Source organism: Prunus persica, chromosome G1, assembly GCF_000346465.2.
Source record: "Prunus persica cultivar Lovell chromosome G1, Prunus_persica_NCBIv2, whole genome shotgun sequence".
NCBI classification, from domain to species: domain Eukaryota; kingdom Viridiplantae; phylum Streptophyta; class Magnoliopsida; order Rosales; family Rosaceae; genus Prunus; species Prunus persica.
In genome coordinates, this window is record NC_034009.1 from 38,236,464 (window position 1) to 38,255,340 (window position 18,877).

Below are 18,877 nucleotides of genomic sequence, written 5' to 3' on the forward strand. Positions count from 1 at the left end.
ATGTAATCTTCCATCTTAAGTGTGCCCTAGATGCAAAGTTATGAATAAAATAATGCCGTGAAGGCAAGCATAAAGGCTTTTGTGGTGTATTTAGGTAAATAGAGTGGATCTCTAAGGATTATTTTAAGTGGGGGGCAAAGCAATGAGGGGAAGCTTGATTTGGACAAGCACCGACCTAAAAAAACAAAGATGCTGATAGATGCTTTGTATGCCTTGCTAAAAAGGAGGTTTCCTCCTTCACTTTCTTTGTGCTTAAAGTAATGAGCTTTGCTTTTTTTTTTTCCATGACTTTATTTGCTCTTAATTAAGACCAGGTAATACCTAACTTTTTAAGGTGAATTATCAGAAAAGCCCCCACGTCAGAACCACCACCATCAAAAGTGGTCTAATTTCTTGCAAATATTAAAATGGCCAAGTGGCCAAATGAAATCACAAGTTTCATGATGATGAAATAGACTTAATTCTTCTCATAAAAAAAAAAGAAGAAAAAAAAAGACTTAATTCTCTAATTATGTGTACCAAAAATGGACTGATTTTCCATCTCTAAATTTCATTTGTGGTATTATTAAGTTTCATGGCGATGGTCAACGGGGTCTAACTCAATAAAAAAAAACTTTGATTTGTAGACCAGTGAACCCCTTATAATTTAAACTATCACTTGTATTTTTATTTTTAAAATTTCATGATGATGAAATGGACTTAATTATCTAATTATGTGTACCAAAAATAGACTTATTTTCTCTCACTAAATTCTATTTGTGGTATTATTGCATCACTTGTAGGACAAGGCTTTCTTGTGAGGTGTCCTAAATTATGTCTACGGTCTTCGTTTGCTTTGGACTGGTAGAGCCCTCCTAATTCTTATCTTGCCCTTCTTTTTCCAGTTTACCTTTGGGTCACTTCAGTGTTTGTGTCAGTTCCATTTATGGGTTTATTGTTTTCTACTTATTTCATTAGTGGTAATGGCCCTACAATTATATACAGTTCCCAGATATTATCTCATTTTACTCAACAAGGTCGGCAGAAATTCTGCTTAGCTAGCAAAGTGATTCTTCACCTGTACGGTGTCTAACTGTTTGTAAGAAGAAGGGATTCCGAACCTCTACATTTAGAAGTTGTGCATTTTACGATTTTCACACTCCTACTTTACACATGGAGGGTTTCAAATGTTCAAGCATGTCTCAAGGGGTGTTCCAAGGGAGGCCCTCTAGGCAGTGGCCCAACCAAATGTTTGAATTGTACTAATACTAGAGGCAGAACGGGCAATTCAAGAGACCCCATTACCTCTATAAATAAAATAGATGAAGAATATGAGTGGCACAAGGAAAGGCAAAATGTCACTTTTAATTCTTGTAGTTTGTCGATTTTAAATTGATGATCAGTTTCTTCCAAAATGTGCAATTAGCCCAAAATCTATGGAACCCAATTGTTTCAAAGAACGTGTGATGTGAGAGCCAATTTTCTGATATGGAAAAAGGGTGTGAAAGGACCTCTAGCATGACACCTAAGTGTATTTGGCAATTTCTAAGTTTTCCAATTTAAAAATATTATTTGTCACCTTTTCAACAAAGGTAGGAACCGAATTTTGTTGAAGAAAAGCACTTTTGGCTCATGGGGTCAAGGCCAAGCATTCCTGGATTCATGAGATTTGCTGATTGCATTTACTTATTCATAGCCAATCCCAGTGTTGGTCCAAGAGAAATGAAATTAAAGCTTTCGAGGGTTGAGGTAAAACTTTATTTTATGTGAATTATGAGGTTTCTTAATGTAAGATAACTATAGATGTTAAAGGGGCAATCATATAGTAAATCTAGAAGCAGCCCACGCCATTCAATTGGGTCAAATAACAACAACAACAGTCACAAAGCCTCAGAGCCTATATGCATTTTCTTTGTTGATCTATCTCAACTACAAAGTCTACAGAAACCGTGGAACAAATGAATCCAGTAACAAGAAGCAGCTTCCCACAAACAAAAAATGGGAAATCTCATGCCATTATCTTGACAGAACTAATACAGAGACTGCCCGCGGCTTTGCCAATGTCGGAAATGGTTTCTAAAGTTGCAGGGTGGACCATCCGTCTTTCTTCGATCATGGAATATGACGAGACAATTCTCAACAACATGATCGGTAGGCTAGGCTGTTCAATCAGCTGAGGAATATCTGCAACTTCAAGGATTGCTTTCCGTGAGCATCTGCAACGAATTTCATGGCATCCAACTCTGTCCCCACATATTGCAGGCCTGCTTTGGAGACTTCATCAGCACCGTTCACATGATTTTGCACAGCAAATCCATGGGACCTTATTCAAAGCATCTGCATACTCCTTGTTTTCCATCCAAAGAGCCTCAAGCCTTTCCTCAAGTCGCTTTAGAGTAAAAACATACTAGCAACTGTGTTCAGAATTATTTGGTATTGAAAGTACAAAAATATGAACTCAATAACAACAACCACCCTTTGCTCCTTTGATGGAATGGAGAACAAGGGCAATCCATCATACAACTTATGAGATTTTAATCCTTCTAAGATTTCAATATTTCTGCTCTCCCAGAAAAAAGAAGAAAAATAAAACAACTATGACTGATCACAAAACACCAATTTCCCCCCTTTTTGACACAGCCCTTGTTCACCAACAGAGTTGACTACTTTCCCATAACTAAACCTCAAAGGCATTCTCCCCAACACCCTATGAAACTCGCCTATACACTCCCCTCTCCTCTTCCTATGCTTTCCTTTCCTACTACTCAAACCCACCTGTGCCACCTCCCCAATCAATCTGTGCCGTCCATTACCATCATCATCATCATGATCATTGCGTGCATCCCCCCAATCCCTAACCCTCTCAGCCCCCACCAATATAGGCCCTGAATTAACCTCATCCGCCACCACAAAATTCATCAATATGTCCTCGCAATTATTCATCTTATCCACGATCCTCCTCATGTGTGCCATGACCGGTCCTCCTGCACAGCTGTACCGAAACAAATACTCGCTTTTCAAAAGCATAAACTTTGTGAGCATGATTGAGTACTTGTCTGGATGAATGGTGTAAATCCACTCTTTCTTTGATAAATCTATGTCATGTGACCTGACAAAGAACCCAACCAGACGGTCTGGGTTTGATCCCCACATTTTAAAAGCAAATTCGAAGGATTTAGGGTCAACTTCAACATCATCATCACAGATCAAGACTGCTCGGGTCTTAATTGAGGGTCTGGGGAGGAACCGATTATTGAGGCTGTCTGATGTTTGGCGGATTACAGAAATGCCATTGAACCCAAATGAGGATTGTGTGAGATTGTGGGCCAGTTGTGCCAAGGTTTGGGATGGGGTGGAAGGGTTTCCCCAGAGTACAAGAATGGAGGAGACCAAAGATGAGGCTGCATATGAGGCAATGATGGATTGGAGGAGAGGGATGCGAGACTCGGAGTAACCATTGATTAGGACTGTTAGTTGGTCCGAGATGAGAGTTTGTGGTTCCTGTTGGGCTGTGGGGTTGCAAGGATCCATGGAAAGCGTACGGAGAGATAGCACAAGAACATCCCCAAAGTAGAAGAAGAATAAGAACATGAGAATTACAAAATTTGTTGGCAGTGAATACATCTCTAGGTACCCTTTTGTTTTCTGACTCATAAGAATATATGCATCAACCAGAGCCTACCCTTTACATTTCAGAACAACATTTTGTTATTGACAAACCTCACCACTTGCCCCTCAGATATCTACCTGTTGTGAAAAGACCCAAATCAAGATTATCTCACAGTACCAAGATGCTCAAAGCTATTTGGTGCTATTCAATCTAGCATTGTGGCCATGAACTTCATATTGACAACAAAAACAATCAACAGACTGATATTCGAATGTTTTCAAAGGAGAAAGTGCAATTCAATGTGTTTTGCTACTGCCGTTTGCTTTGCTGGGACTCAAATTTTCATCTTTATGCATATATATATAGTTAAAAAATAGAACTAGTTTAAGCTAGCTAAGAACATTCATACACAGACATGAAAAGCTAAAGTAACCAACGCAGGCCAAAATCCAATGAAAGCCAAAATTGAAGCAGAGGAAGAGGAAGAAGAAGAAGAAGAAGAGCAGCAAATAACAGAGGTTTATACAAAATCAGAGAGAGTTAAAAGACAAAAAATCGAAGAGAAATCAAAACATGAGATTGTCGACTGAAGTACCTGAAATCGACCCAGAGGACTGGGTTTTGGGCGTGCGAACAAGGCACCTGTGATCTGGCCATCGGTTTTCCGTCAGATTTGAAATTAACTTTCTTTGTTTTTTGGAACACTTAAAACTTTTTTATTACTATACCAACCCAAAAATATATATTTTCTAGATGACGTCGTTTTGGGTACGTAGTTTTTTTTTTATTTTTTATTTTTTTATAATTTAATTTTTTAAATTTTATTTTGGAAAAACCTAGCCGGAGCCAAGAGAATTTAATGATGATTATTTTTATTATTAAAAGCAATAGTAATTTTATTGATAACACAGAAAAAAAGTATAGAGTAGACGCAATGCCAAATATGAGTATAACATCTCCAATGACCAAACACAAAAATAAATTGGTTTGATCTGGAGAGAATTATGCACGCCAGAAAAACCTAAAACCTCCAATCTGGGAAACAAAAGCACCTGTACTTAGACATACAACACAGATCCACTGTGCAACGACAGTAACAGCAAATCTGCATCCAAAAGTCGAACACTAAATACAAATATCAGCAAACTCCTATTGAGTTTTTGAGAATTATTAGACTAAAATAAACACATAAACAAGGACACCACACCATATCCTCTTCAGCAAACCAAAGAGACTCGTAGCACCAACATGGCTAACCTCTTATTTTGCACAGGCAAAACCCAATCCCACACAAACTAACAACAATCACTTTTCCAACTCCAAACACTGAACTGGAGCAAAATCCATGTGAGTTGACCAAAAGCTGCAACAAAATTATGGCGTCTGCGGTGGATTGCAGTACTTGCTTAAAAAACACAATAAAAATCAAAGAAAAAAGCTAGGTCGACAACCACATTGCAGCCATCCCAGCAATAACAAGACACATCCAAGAACAACAAAAGTCACCAAAGACCTACAACAGAAAACAAACAAACAAACAAACAAAAGACAAGATCCATATAGATATGGGCAAGAGGACCTAAAATCCAAACGAATCTGGGGTGAGAAGAGGAGAGGGGAAGAAAACCAGGAAATGAGAAAGGGAGATGAGGAGAGAAAGATGGAAGATGGGGAAGCCACCCACTCCCAGAGAAAGAAGGGTGCTGCAGTGCAAACTCACAGTTTTACCTTCAGAGAGTAATTAAAAATGAACAATGGAATGTACCTGACTCCAATTACAATTTACAAAGGCTTGTATAAAAAATAAAAATAAAAATCTAGAAAGACGTTTTAAATAACATCGGAGACACATCAAATCATTTAAAAATACCCTTATAAAACAACGTAACACTAGCTAAATGATGATCCACTCTACTGGCTTATTTTTAGAATTAGAAGAACATTTATTGGTAAAAAAACAACCAAGGCCTCGGAGAGATTTGAGAAAATCAAATTAAATCCTTAAATGAAGGATTATGTCTATAATGCTCTTATGATCACGAAACACAAAATCTTATTTTGATTCTTTGTTTTTTTTATGATTACGCATGAAGTCATCCTAGCCTACTAGGCGTTATTCATGTGTCTCTACAAGAATTGAGAAGTGATTGAAATGGAAATGACAATGGCAATTGACAGAAGGATAAAAGATATGGATGATGGGAAACATCGGACATTTGTCCCATGTCGTGGGGTTATGCAACCCATTCAGATCCTCCTCCTCTCTCTGTGTCATCTATATATCCTTAATATCATAAGGGAAATTTGATGTATTTGTTGAACAGTTTTAGGGTCGGTTTGGATTGAGTGATTTAGATTTGAGACGTCTAAATTCAAATCATACTATTTAAACGGGACTCGAATTTAGAATTTTGTTTGAGGGAGCAATTGATTAATCTTTATCAGTTATAACTTTATCTAAAGGAGCAATTGATGTTGTTTTTGACATCATTAGATACTGGCCAAAACTTTAAGAAAGAAAAAGACAACGATAATATGACATTCATTTATACTAATATAAATTGGATCAAAGATGACATGGTTGCATTAATTTATACAATTTCTTCAGCTTCGGTAATACTCTTACTTTCCTCTTTCCCTCTAATTAAACCATGCACCAACAGCTTCACTTTGATCAGCCCTCACCCACGTGCACAGCACGTGGCCAAGGAGCTCTAAAAATAAGTGGCCGATTCATACAAACTCGGCCCTATTTTCACTGCCAGTATCCATTTTCCTCTTCTCAGTGCAATTAAACACAAAGTCCAAATTGTAAAGCACAGGCACCATTGTGGCAGAACACAAAAACACCAAAACTGGCCCGAAGATCCAAAGCAGAAGAGGCAGAGCTGCGTAGAACAACCTGTTCCCCACAGTGTTCAACAGATAACCCTTCTCCAAAAGCTCAGACACATACTCTGAGGTGACCAAGGACATGGGGTCTTGTGGACTGTTGATTAGGATGTTCACTTGGTTTATGAACCTGATTGAAAGTGAGTGGCACATGAATGAGAAGAGAAAGATTGTGAGTAGGGTCACGTATTTTAGAGCCACCATGAATTCTCCGTGAGCCCCGTAAACGGAGTCGTTGAGCGGTTTCTTCACACTGTATGTGCTGCTAATCACGGCTGCTATGCCACAGCAGAGAAGGATTGAGGTGGTGGCCATTAGGGTTGACCCCATGATTGTGTTCCGAAGTGTTTGGACGGCCAAGATATTTTTCTTTTCATTATCCTGATAGATATTCATATATTATGTTGTTAGATTGTCAATTCAACAGCGTATATTAAAAAAAAAACAAAAACAATTTTAACAATCATAAAAAGATTAGACTGTTTGACGAGATAAACATTTTGCCGACAAAATAGCTTGGTTTTAAAACTATTTGGTACCAAGAAATGCCTTGTAGATACATCATTATTGAGGCAGGAGCTGACGTGTGATGCAATAGGAGATGAGTGGGTTAGTGAAGTGGATGTAAGAATATAAGCATGGTGGCATGCAATAAATCTTCACTTATATATCCAATATGCCTAGTACCCTTAGAAAATAAATAAATAAATAAAAGTGGCCCATCATCCATGTGATGAACAAGAAACCACTTCGAAATGTTTTTGTTAATTGTAGCTAAAAGATGATGATGAAACAACGATTAGAAGCTCCCACTGACCACCTTGTGAGGGAAAATGGTATATGCACGAGTCATGAGAAATATGCTTGGTTTCTTACGTGCCACGTTGAATCATTGTAATGCTAGATTAATCAGATTGCATTAAGGCAAAGTATAGTTGGATCGGATGATTAAAAGACCCAAAGGGAAGTTTTGAGAAGATGGAAGAATCTGTCATGGTTATATTGTGAAGATGGAAGAATAGACACAAGAAAAATACTTTAAATTAACAGTCTAACAGTATAATATGATGTGGGGATAAGAAATGTAATAAACAAGAGATCTGATAAACTGAGACGATACGCAAATGCATGCACACTTTGTGGCTTTTTATGTTTGTACCACCTTGTGAGTTTCACATAGGTGAGTATGAGACGATTTCTTTTGTTAGAAATATAGTGAGTCAGTTAAGATGGTACAAATAGTTTTAACGTATTACCAAAGTAATAATAGATGGCAAGTATTGCGTACCTTCATCATTGCGGAGACCCAAAATCGTCGTCCATTTGTGTTTATGCCGATGATGGTAGACTGTGGATCAGTTCGAACCTTATGCCATAACCAAGCATGATAAGAAGCAGTTATCAGAAACCCTAGTGGTACAAGAATTACATCCAAGTAGCATTTCCTCCATTCCATTTCTTTTCTCTCTCTCTCTCTCTCTCTCTCTCTCTCTCTCTCTCTCTCTCTCTGTTGAGGGCTTTGGGTGCTCTTCTCTTGCTCTTATAATAATGTTACTTGATCTCTCCACTTGGGTGCTCGGGCAGCTATATATATATATATATATAATAAGTCTACACAGGGAAATGAATGTGGACTTGTTTAAAAACGTAATTCAGTACCAACCTCATAGAATCCATGGGCAACAAGGATAAATAAAATGAACAATATCAAAGTAGGGAAAAGCAAACACCACACCCCCCCACTTTATTGCTAAATTACAGACATGAGCCTAATAATGTGTGTGAGCCCAGCTTTAGTTTTTTTTTTTTTTTTTTCTCTCTCTCTCTTTTTTGTGGTGTTTTTCCATTGCCAACCTCCTTTATATCCTTGATGTGTTTTTAGTGATTTTTCTTTTTGCTTTCCCCACATAATTTTTTGTTGGAACCCGATACGCGAATTTGACGTACATTAGCTAATTGGTATTTAGACGCAATGTTGCCGATTGGTGCTTGAAAAAACAGAATGAGATGTGTGAAAGAAGGAAAGCTAAATGGGTTATGAATTTGTAGTAGTAACATGGCTCAAATACCCTTTGTGTGTGCTTAGCCTTTTGAAGGAATGAGCCGCGTACAATTTCTTAAAAAGGCTAAAACAATGTGAACACCAAATATTCTTGGCATGCACTCCAACAAAGGATGAGCTCAAAGACTGATTTGCAACGAATCAAAAGGGTTTGACAAAATTTGGGTTATCTTTCATTTGCGATTTTTTTTTAGTAGAATCTGAATGATACAAGGATAAATTTTATTAAATAAAATTCGATACGAGGATAAATTTTATTAAATAAAAATCGAACCAGTACAACGAGGGGACATAAAAGTTTCATTTGGGATTAAACCGCATTATTTGAGGATATGGGCAACTTAGTTACCACAAATATCAAGTGGGTTTAGGTTTGGGAATTTCTGTTCCACATAAATTTAGAGTGGTGTTTATGGAATTTAAAACAAAAATGCAGGGCTAAATGCAAAAGAGTGGAGGTGCTGCATGAAACAGAGTGAGAGTCTGACAAGGCGCAGAAAAAAGAAAAGAAAAGAAGAAATGATAGATGAGGAGGAAGCACGCCTTCTTCATGAGTCTTGAGGGACTGTGCACGCACTGCCCACTAATTTCAGGGATAGAGAGAGATGGAGATAGTTTGATAGAGCCGTTTCCCTTTCAAATTTCTTACGTATGTACTACTTAAACATGATCATAATCATCATGCTAATACAACAACAAATCATATTTGATAATAACAACTGAAATTGATCTCAATTGATCCTTCGAGATCTATGACATGGATTTACTAACGTCATTTATATATCCGACATTATAAGTTATTTATTAGTCTAATATTATTTGTCTCCACTTTACAAGAAGATGATTTAAGTTCGAGACTCCATCAAACTCGTGTTAAGGATAATGTTGTATTGTCATACTGTAAATTTAAATCATTAATTATGTCGATTCTTACCAAACTGTGTGATGCATATATACAGTTTAAGAACATATAAGCACATTAGTCTCCATGTTAAACATTTCATTCTGAGTGTTAAACATTTCATTCTCCACCAAAAACAAAACTTGGAAAGTTTGGTGATGACCACTAACAAATACTAATCTTATAGTAATCTTGTACTAAAAAAACATGGATATGCTGGGAAAAGGAGTAGTACTAAAGTATGATTAGGACATGCATGCAGCATAGCAATATACTAGTCTAAAAGGAAAAGGCAAGATTGAATTGTTTATGGGTCATCTCTCCATTGATGGATGAAGCTCTCATCAGGGTCTATAAGGGGTCTCACTTTGTCAAAATGTGACTGTGTCTTTGTCTTTTCCAGTAATGTTGAACGATGAACAGACCAAACATTGGTAGTGGGATACTAGCATGATTAATTAGGATAATAAAAAGAAATTCAAAAGGCATGTGCTGCATGCATAGACCTCAGCAATCATCAATGAAAAAGCCCCCTTATCCTGCACCTGTAATCTTCAGACATTTATCAATGGGTACAGCTTAGTTTGGTTGACCTCTTTTACTTTCACTCATGTGAGCAGTGGTTCGAAATTCCCAAGTACCTATTGAATGTTCCTTCCCCAATCGCTTTAAAATAATAATAATAAATAAATAAATAAATTACATCATGGAATTAATTTTCTAATGAAGACCAAAGAAAGAAAAAAAGCGATGTCCAATCAATGAGATATGAAATGGGGTGCCTTAAGAAGTGGGTGGCCAACAATACTTTGTATCTATTGGTCATGTCATCCACATAAGAGACCACTGTTTATGTCTAAGTAGTGCTCTCAGGATGCCCAACATGGAAGAATATCAAACCTGCAAGTTCCTAGCAGCCTATGTCAAACCTACAAGTTCCTAGCAGCCTCCTTCCTTGCACAGAAAGAAAGAAAGAAGCTTGTACATGATGGTTTGGCTCTTTTGTTTCTTCTCATATTTATCTTTCTGGTATGTACATGTAGATGGCCACTAATCTTTAGTGCTCCAATATAAACTTTACCTAACTTGGAATGAGAATTTTAGCTCCAAAGTTTCATCAGTTTGACAAATGAGGAACAAAGCAACCCCCATCAAAAGAGAATATGCTACTTGGAGATTCTTGAGATTCTTATTCATGTAGGGTGAGTTTCTATAAATTTTATCCCAATTTTTTTATCTCATGGGGATATTCCAAAAAGGATTGTGAAACAAGCCAGGCCAGAATAATCCTATATCTGAAGTTCTGAACCAACCCTCTAATGTTGTCTTAGTTATTGGCTAATTATATACGCAAATAACATATTCCTCAATCCTTGTGATGATCTGCCAACCCATCCCAATGTTCTTAGGGATCAGTCACGTTTATCACAATGGCTTTTTGCCAGTCTTGGCCTACAGGTAAAGAGAATCAAATTCTATTACCTTCGAATATCATATTGCTTTTGTTAGGGAGAAATTCTACAACGTGACCTGGCGTTATCAATTCAAGTGTTATAATATAATAGTTGATATTACCTTAAGTATAGGGAGGTGATTTTTCCACTTACACTACTTTTTACTTTTTAATACTTTTTAATTAATTTTGTTCTTTTCTGTTCACTCTCTTTCCTATTCTACTCTTACCCTACAATTCCCTTATAAGAAACATATACAATAACTTACTAATATTATGAAAGAATAAAAATATGTGACTATTATGCATACCTTATTCTCTGCATATCTAAGCTCCTAATGACAGTTTGGTTAGTAATATTCTTTAGTTCTTCTACCTGTAAACATGTTAGCCCAAAAAAATTATTATCTATTAACTACGACAAAGATAAATGGTACTCACATACTTGGTAAAAAAACAAATAATTCGGCGTCCAAATACTTACATTTCTATCAATTTCCAAAATTTATTTTTGTTTTAGCTTTACTTTATGTTGATTTTTCTTAATTTCAGTTATCAAAACCTTTAATATAGGGTAAGGGTAGAAATGGAAAGAGAAATAACAAAAAAGAACAATATTGATTAAAAAGTATTTAAAAAGCAAAAAAGAGTGTAAGTTGAGAAAATGAGAGTGGAAAAATTAGCTCCCAAAGTATATTATTAACAAATTGATATAAGTATTTTAACACGAGTAAATTAGTAACACTATGTGATAAACTTATTTTAAAATAAAGTCAGATCTTGAAATGTTACAAAATTAAGGGAAATTTTCTTGAATTTGGGCAATGACTTCTGGGCCAACTGGCTGGCTAAAAGCCTTACCCCATATTCCTTTGGAGAGCTACATACAGGCTATGGTACATTATTGGGCATTGTATGGGTATGTATTTGACCTTACATGGGTTTTATCTAACTTGAACATCCAACAACGCTGTCAACATTTTATCGGAAATGATCGACCTTTTAACCTAATTACATTCTTAACTCATTCTCTCATCCTCTCGTCAAGCCTCATGAGTCATCACACATATTTTTTATCCAAACGATAGTTCGTATGAGAGGAAAGTCGATCGTAAAACATGTGTTTTATGATCTATACTCTTAATCGTTTGAGTTACACACTCATGTTTTACGATCTATACTCTTAACCGTTTGAGTTACACAGTCTCGCTACACGTTTTCATATCAAAGATCCAAGTTCCCAAAAAGACAGAGCAAACGAAAGTACGGAGAGATGACATGAACAGAGTTGGTTTTTTTCTTCTTACAATGGGCACAAGCTGAACCAGCAAAATATAAATAAATAATTAGACTGAATTAATGAGAAGCCATGAAGCACGGCCCATATGAATGGGAGCAAAAGGATGAGCCACATGTGCCTGGAATTAGATGCAATATTTAAAGTAAAATTTAAATAAACAGATTTCTGACTCAGAAAAAAAAAAAGGTATAGTTAATGATTGCTGACCCCAAGTTAATTATCTATTCTTAATAACTAGTTTTTCTGCACGTATTTTCGAGCATGCGAGAGGTTTTTTATTTATTTATTTATTTATTTTAAATTATAAATTTATTTTAGAATTAAAAAAGATAATGGGTAGGTGTGTTCCATAAACATAGAATTCATTATTTGATTTTTCTTTTAATTTTAATTTTTTTTAATATGAAAAATTGTGAATTTACTATATTATCCTTATTTAATTAATAATTTTAATTCTTATGTTTGGATTAACTAAAGACATTTTATGGTATTTTGAATATTTCACCATTCTTTACCTTTTATTTTATATATATAGATGATTAATAAAAATAATAATAATAATCCAAGTCTAAACGCAAAATATAGAATTTAATGGGGAGAGGGATCTTGTTATTTTAAAAGGTTAAAATTCTTGGTGCAATTAAGAGGGTAGGCTACTTCGTAACATAAGACCAAAACACCAATTAGGTGTAGAGACATTTGTCTAATTCTCTAAAATATAGCCCGCTTTTTGTACTTGTTCCATCTTTCTCCTCGAATAACATGCTATCGCCTTTTGACTTTAAAAAAAATCTTGGTGCAATTGGAAAAATAAATTATATGTATATATAAAAGTCAATACATTAATTATGTTATGTGGCAGAAAGTTATGAAAATGGATTTATTTATATAATTGAAACTTCGGTGTACTAATTTGCAGATGCAGGTACATTTCTAGGGTTCTAGAATATAGAAGACAGCTAATTAACAATTTATTATACAAGACAGCTAATTAATTAGCTTGCTTAGCTGGGTAATTGGGATAGGTCAAAGAACTTTTATAAATTATTTATTTATTTAGAAAAAACTTTTATAAATTAATTTAGATCATGTAGGTGGTACCCAACCTGAGGAAAAAATTCAAAAATATTATGAGATGTTGGTTTAATCATTGGATGTTATCATTCTTGGATGCACATGATTTAAGGGGCCAATTTTTATTGGACATTGGCTCTAAAACTGAATAACATAAAAGAAAAAGATAACAGACGAATCTTTATTGAATTAAATGTGAGAAATTGTTGAGGTTTTATTTGTTTAATTCATCACAATATTGTAGTTGAATACCCTAAGCTGGCTTAATTTTGAACTCATATACCTAAACCTAGCCCATAAAATAGAACAGAGAAAATATATAGTTGGTCTGCCAAACTTTGGTGAGCACAAGGTTGACCAAGACAAATCAACTTTGTCATGCACTGAAAATTCAAGAGTGTGCCTTTTGTTTTTGGAGAGAAAAACCATAATTGTATTTATAAATTGAATATAAAAAATATAAATTACAAGAATCAGTATAAATGCTTATAAAAGATTAATATAAAGATAGAAGCATAACAATTAATCATGCAGAGTTAATGCAGATACATACAAGAGTGTGCCCTTGTTATGTTATTAAGATTAGGAACTTGTTTAACTTTATTCTACGATGTCCGAACTCATAAAATGCAACTATAAGGTAAAAGAAATTAAATGAAACTGTCATAAATGTTATTAATTCTCAATTATAATACGTTATTTTTCTCGAACTTAGACTTTGTTAAAGTCTCGATTTTGAGTTCAACTATATCTTACCACAAACTCAACCATTAGGTGCATTCCACAAAGTTTGATCGCACAATCATGATGTTTGTGCATGCTTTTTGTATTTGTTGATATGCACCTTGCTTGCAACATGCAAATTATGCACTAAGTAAGCATGCCTTCGTAGGTCATATAAAACAGCTTGAGAGCATTTGGATGCAAATTTTAGACACATTACTTATTTTCATCATTTATCGGAAAAATAAAAAAGTTATGGTTCGTTTGAGAGTGATTTTTGACTTCTCCATATAATCATTTTATGTGAGTTTTAAGTGATTTTATGGAAATTCTTCTTCCCAAAATCACTTAAAATGATTATATATAGAGACATATGAGAAGTGCTTCTCTCCATAAGTGATTCTGATTCCCAAACGAGGCCTTTATTGTCTATTTTTGTCTTTCATTTTCTTTGAACGAAAAAAACAAAAATATAAAATCACGTGAGGTGTTCTTAGGGCTTGATGATGTATGCAATTAAATAAACTTAATAATTCACGACCACCGCAGCTGTAAAATCCTACAAACTAAAGTTGGAAATATCTTGGGCCAAAAAGTAAGTTGAAAACTTTAATAAACAAGACAATTGAAAGCTACGAGCTCCCGTGAGTGTTGATACCAGTCATCCTCATTCCTGTCACCGATGACAAATTGCTATTTTACTCTTCATAATCAACAAATTCATTTATATTCTAAAACTTTTTTCAAAAAAATTATTATTTTTCAAAATAAATAAGAAAAAAAACTCAAACTTGTATTGGTGCAAAACTGTAAAGCTAGAAAGTTGAAAAAGGGGGACAATTACATGCAACGAGAATGGCCCCTGTCTAAAGCAGTCCCGAGACTTGAACTTATGTGTACATATGAAACTGTCAACCTTCTGATAGGTTTGTTTACAAGTTTATAAATATAAAAAGCTAAAGAATACTAAATTCATTTTTATGGAAAAATGTACATTAAATAATATTCATAATCTTAAAGGCCCCTCAACCGCTATAAATTGAAGGCACCCATCTGAGAAGGGAGCAATTCAGAAATAGCTAGCGGCTACTTACTTAGCTCAATAATGAACACCACCATGGATTCAAAGAAATCTAACAAGATCAGAGACATTGTCAGGCTTCAACAGATTCTCAAGAAGTGGAGAAAGATTGCTAACTCCTCATCATCATCATCAAAAGCAATCTCCAACAGCAACCACAACATGAGCAGCAGCAGCAGCAAGAGCATCAAGTTTCTGAAGAGGACACTTTCTCTGTCGGACAAAACCACCACCTCCTCATTTGAGGCCTCAAGCAATGCTGCTGTCCCCAAAGGCTATCTTGCTGTTTGTGTTGGGGAGGAGCTCAAGAGATTTGTCATCCCAACTGACTACTTGGGTCGTCCTGCTTTTCACATTCTGCTGAGAGAAGCTGAGGAGGAGTTTGGGTTTCACCAGACTGGTGTTCTGAGGATTCCATGTGAGGTTTCTGTGTTTGAAGATATTTTGAAGATGGTGGAGGAAGACAGGGACACATTGCTCTTCAATCTGCAAGAATGCAGGTTTAACAAAGATGATATGATGGGGTGCTGCTCATCATCAGAAGGCCAGCCTAACTTTTCTCACCAGCCAGAAAGCCCAATGTGCAGATAGTTTTATTTATTTATCATAATTTTCACTCTTGTAGATCTCTCCTCTTTTAGCTGAGAGGAAGAAGAACTTTCAAGTTGTGTAAATTATCCTCTGATGCATTTTGTCAGGCATCCAATCCAACATCTTATTTTCCGAGGCATTTAAATCCAACATTTTGATAACAGAACTGCATATATGCAAACCAACAATCTCATTCATGAGGCAAATGCTGATATTGTAGGATCAAAGCAAAATGAGTTTTTTCAGGCATCCAATCCGAGGGTTCATAGTCAATCATCAAGGATTTTGATATCAGAATTGCATATATTGATAATGCAGTAAACAACTAAACCAGTTTCATTAGTGAGTCAAGTGTTGATGGCTCATTACTCATCTTACACATAAAGTCTTCACACGTCCGTAAAGCCAGTTGCAACCAAATAATAAAGACTTCATAACATTGCACCAATCAACATTTGCAAAACTCCAAACCACAAACCATATTCCAGAAGTTCTCAACTAAACCATATGTAATAATAATTCAAAAGCTGTCCAACGTTTGCAAGACATAATTCATCCATTGGACCTGAAAAGGTAACCAATGGAAAACCAACAATTTAAAAATATGAGATTACTTCATTCAAAAGAAAAAGTAGCCTTGGTCAACATTTCTCCTGATGGCACCCCCAATAAAAATGTTTAACCATATCTGACAGGACAGGTTCATGAGAGCTTTGAACATAAGACAGCTAGCCGTTGTAATCAGTACAAGTGAGTACCATTAACACCTCTAATGTTGTCCTATTCTGAGAGCCTACAGATTTTCAAAACTTTCATTCCATGAAACTTTGTTGTCAGCAAACCACTCGTCTGAGTCTGCCACCTCATAAGCTAAAGCATATTGTATATGCAATCTGCAAATATCGGTATCCTATGTCTTTGATGCAGAAAGTCAGAGACAAATGTCTAGTTTAAAGACTTTATGATGCAGAAAACAATATAATATTGCAGCCATTAGCACTTACATCAAGTAAACACCGAAAATCACATTGGCAGATTTTCACAGTTTCTCTTTGTTCATTCACATGCAACTTTCTTGTTTCAAACTTCAGGAAGCAAAACCATGTGTCAATCTTGAGTGACTAATCAACCATATGAATTGTAAAAAAATAATGCAATTTGAAGTTTTAAAAATCCACAGTAAGATCCAGTAAAAAAGGCAGATCATCACATGATGTCTGTAATGAGTATGACCCTTTGGTCCAATTTGCAAGTAGCAAAAGCCTAAAATATTCACGTGAAATACGGCTTCAGTTTCATAATTCTTGGCAATAGAGGTCTAGTTTCATGAAAACCTGGTGCTAGAGTTGTAACTATTAATCAATCTTGGCAATAGGTCTACTTTCCTGAAAACCTGGTGCTAGAGTTGTAACTCTAAATCAATCTCTTACAAAACGATAATAAATCTAAATGTGAGGATTCCTTACAAAGTTCCAAACCAGCATGGAGATATATAGAAACGTCGAAGAGCAACCTTATGAAATACAACGAACACCAATTTGACATCCGTATATGGGAACATATATTAATCAACCAGTGGCTAACACAAATTGTCAGTTTTGTGCAGCACCAGTAGTTATGTTCCTCAAAGATTAAAGTCCTGGTTGCAACTTGAAAAAAGAAAATAGCCAGCAAATGGTACTTTGGATCAAGCTCATCAATACCAAATGCACCAAGTTGATTGTCATTTTAATATCAGGCCTCTCAGTCAGAGTGGCTTCCCAAACTCCAGAAGTTGTAGAGAAAATTTATATGCTAATAAGCACTTAATTCTATGAATGTAATAACCAAAAGAAGCACTTTCAACTGTTTTCAATCAGTTTGGTGTTCTTTGTGACAGCGCAAACTAAAACTCAAGCAATTTGTTTAAAACAAGCCAAAAGTTGAACATTAAAACAAACAAAAAGTTGTCCTCTTAAATATATTGTTCAGTCCTCTTAATATGTACATTATGGGTTAAATTCTTCTTATATTCATGAATTTTGGCATACATTGAAGATGAAATCTTGGCCCTTTTATATAAAAGGCACTAGGTAGTGCTGGGAGGCTAGGTTGAGGGGTTATTGTGAAGGGTTATATTGAGGGGGTCGTTAACAGCCGTTCAATTCAGTACAGACAGAGTTATTATTGGACATGGCCCTCATTATAGAAGCTCCTTGTAGTGAGCCTCAATTGGGCTATTGTGGACTCAGGGCTACATTTCTAATTCTCAACATTCTGCAATCAAGAAAGATAGGCATTCAAGTATTTAACTTTTCAGTGGTTAATTGCAATTTACTCAAATTACATGGATTAGAAAATTTATAAAAATGGTCTTGCCATTTTCACTTGTAATATTGCTTCCTCTCAAACAAATTACACATGAGCAAAAAAAAAAAAAAGAACCTTAACAGTGAACATAAGCTGTTCAAAACAATGAAAACCATCTCCAAAAAATCAAAGTAGTTGTGGAGGAATCAATCAATCCCTCCTAACTCATATCATATTCATATGTATCAATAAGGAAGCAACCCAGATGAAATTAAAGGGTCAAAAAGACATCTGTTCACCATCATTGTAATTTGGGAATGTGACACATTTGAAAACTTTGCACTTTGAACATAAAACCTGACCAATCTGCAGCAAAAAATAGCAACTATGAAAAAATATCAAACCTTTCACTTAAATCTGTTCTGGGTTTCCACAAAAATTGAAAGTTGCAAATGAAAAAGTACTGGGATTTAGGGAGGAGAGCCTCAAACTTACAGCTCTACAAGCTGGGCATCGACGGTAGATTCGATTGGTCTCAGATTTCACATTGGTTTTCTGGCCTTTGCAAAATTCACAGAGCAACCACCCTCTGCCATTGCAGGCCTCGCACAGAACTGCTACATCACCCTTGGAAAAAGCTGGACCAGAGTCAGTCAGACGACAAACAATTGAAAATGGTGAAGCTCAAAAAGTCTCTAATGAAGGCAGTACGCAGTGTGTAGTTCAGTACCTCTGGTTCTTGTCGTTGTTGTTGGATGGGTACGCAGTGTGCAGGCTTGACCAAACGACGTGTCGTTGAGGGTAAGGGTGGCAAAATGCGTAAAGAACTGAGCTTGCAGGGGGCGAAAGTCATCATCGTCGCCATTAGGCTTGGTGTGAGCTTCTAAAAAACAGGGGAGAGTGAAGTGTCGCTCTGCTTTTC

The 18,877-nt window shown here is 35.7% G+C and overlaps 4 protein-coding genes across 5 annotated transcripts; 1 reads left to right on the forward strand and 3 right to left on the reverse strand.

Annotated features, from left to right (window-relative positions):
* LOC18788719 (glycosyltransferase family protein 64 C3) lies at positions 1,803 to 4,297 on the reverse strand. The gene is made up of 2 exons (XM_007222928.2): positions 4,185 to 4,297; positions 1,803 to 3,726 (listed from the first exon to the last, which is right to left on the reverse strand). Exon 2 carries the CDS (start codon positions 3,631 to 3,633, stop codon positions 2,575 to 2,577), a length of 1,059 nt encoding a protein of 352 aa, XP_007222990.2. The 5' UTR covers positions 3,634 to 3,726; positions 4,185 to 4,297; the 3' UTR covers positions 1,803 to 2,574.
* Positions 6,107 to 8,043, reverse strand: LOC18792167. The gene is made up of 2 exons (XM_007226032.2): positions 7,770 to 8,043; positions 6,107 to 6,862 (listed from the first exon to the last, which is right to left on the reverse strand). The coding sequence occupies exons 1-2, from the start codon at positions 7,935 to 7,937 to the stop codon at positions 6,323 to 6,325; spliced, it is 708 nt and encodes a 235-aa protein (XP_007226094.1). The 5' UTR covers positions 7,938 to 8,043; the 3' UTR covers positions 6,107 to 6,322.
* On the forward strand, positions 14,794 to 15,872 carry LOC18792443 (auxin-responsive protein SAUR72). Its single transcript, XM_007224959.2, has one exon. The coding sequence runs from the start codon at positions 15,100 to 15,102 to the stop codon at positions 15,664 to 15,666; it is 567 nt and encodes a 188-aa protein (XP_007225021.2). The 5' UTR covers positions 14,794 to 15,099; the 3' UTR covers positions 15,667 to 15,872.
* On the reverse strand, positions 15,750 to 18,848 carry LOC18791426. 2 transcript variants are annotated; one of them, XM_020555851.1, is made up of 3 exons: positions 18,686 to 18,848; positions 18,451 to 18,582; positions 15,750 to 15,832 (listed from the first exon to the last, which is right to left on the reverse strand). In XM_020555851.1, the coding sequence occupies exons 1-3, from the start codon at positions 18,818 to 18,820 to the stop codon at positions 15,791 to 15,793; spliced, it is 309 nt and encodes a 102-aa protein (XP_020411440.1). In that variant the 5' UTR covers positions 18,821 to 18,848; the 3' UTR covers positions 15,750 to 15,790. The 2 variants fall into 2 exon arrangements, with proteins under 2 accessions (XP_020411440.1, XP_007226704.2); XM_007226642.2 differs by lacking the exon at positions 15,750 to 15,832 and adding an exon at positions 17,998 to 18,321.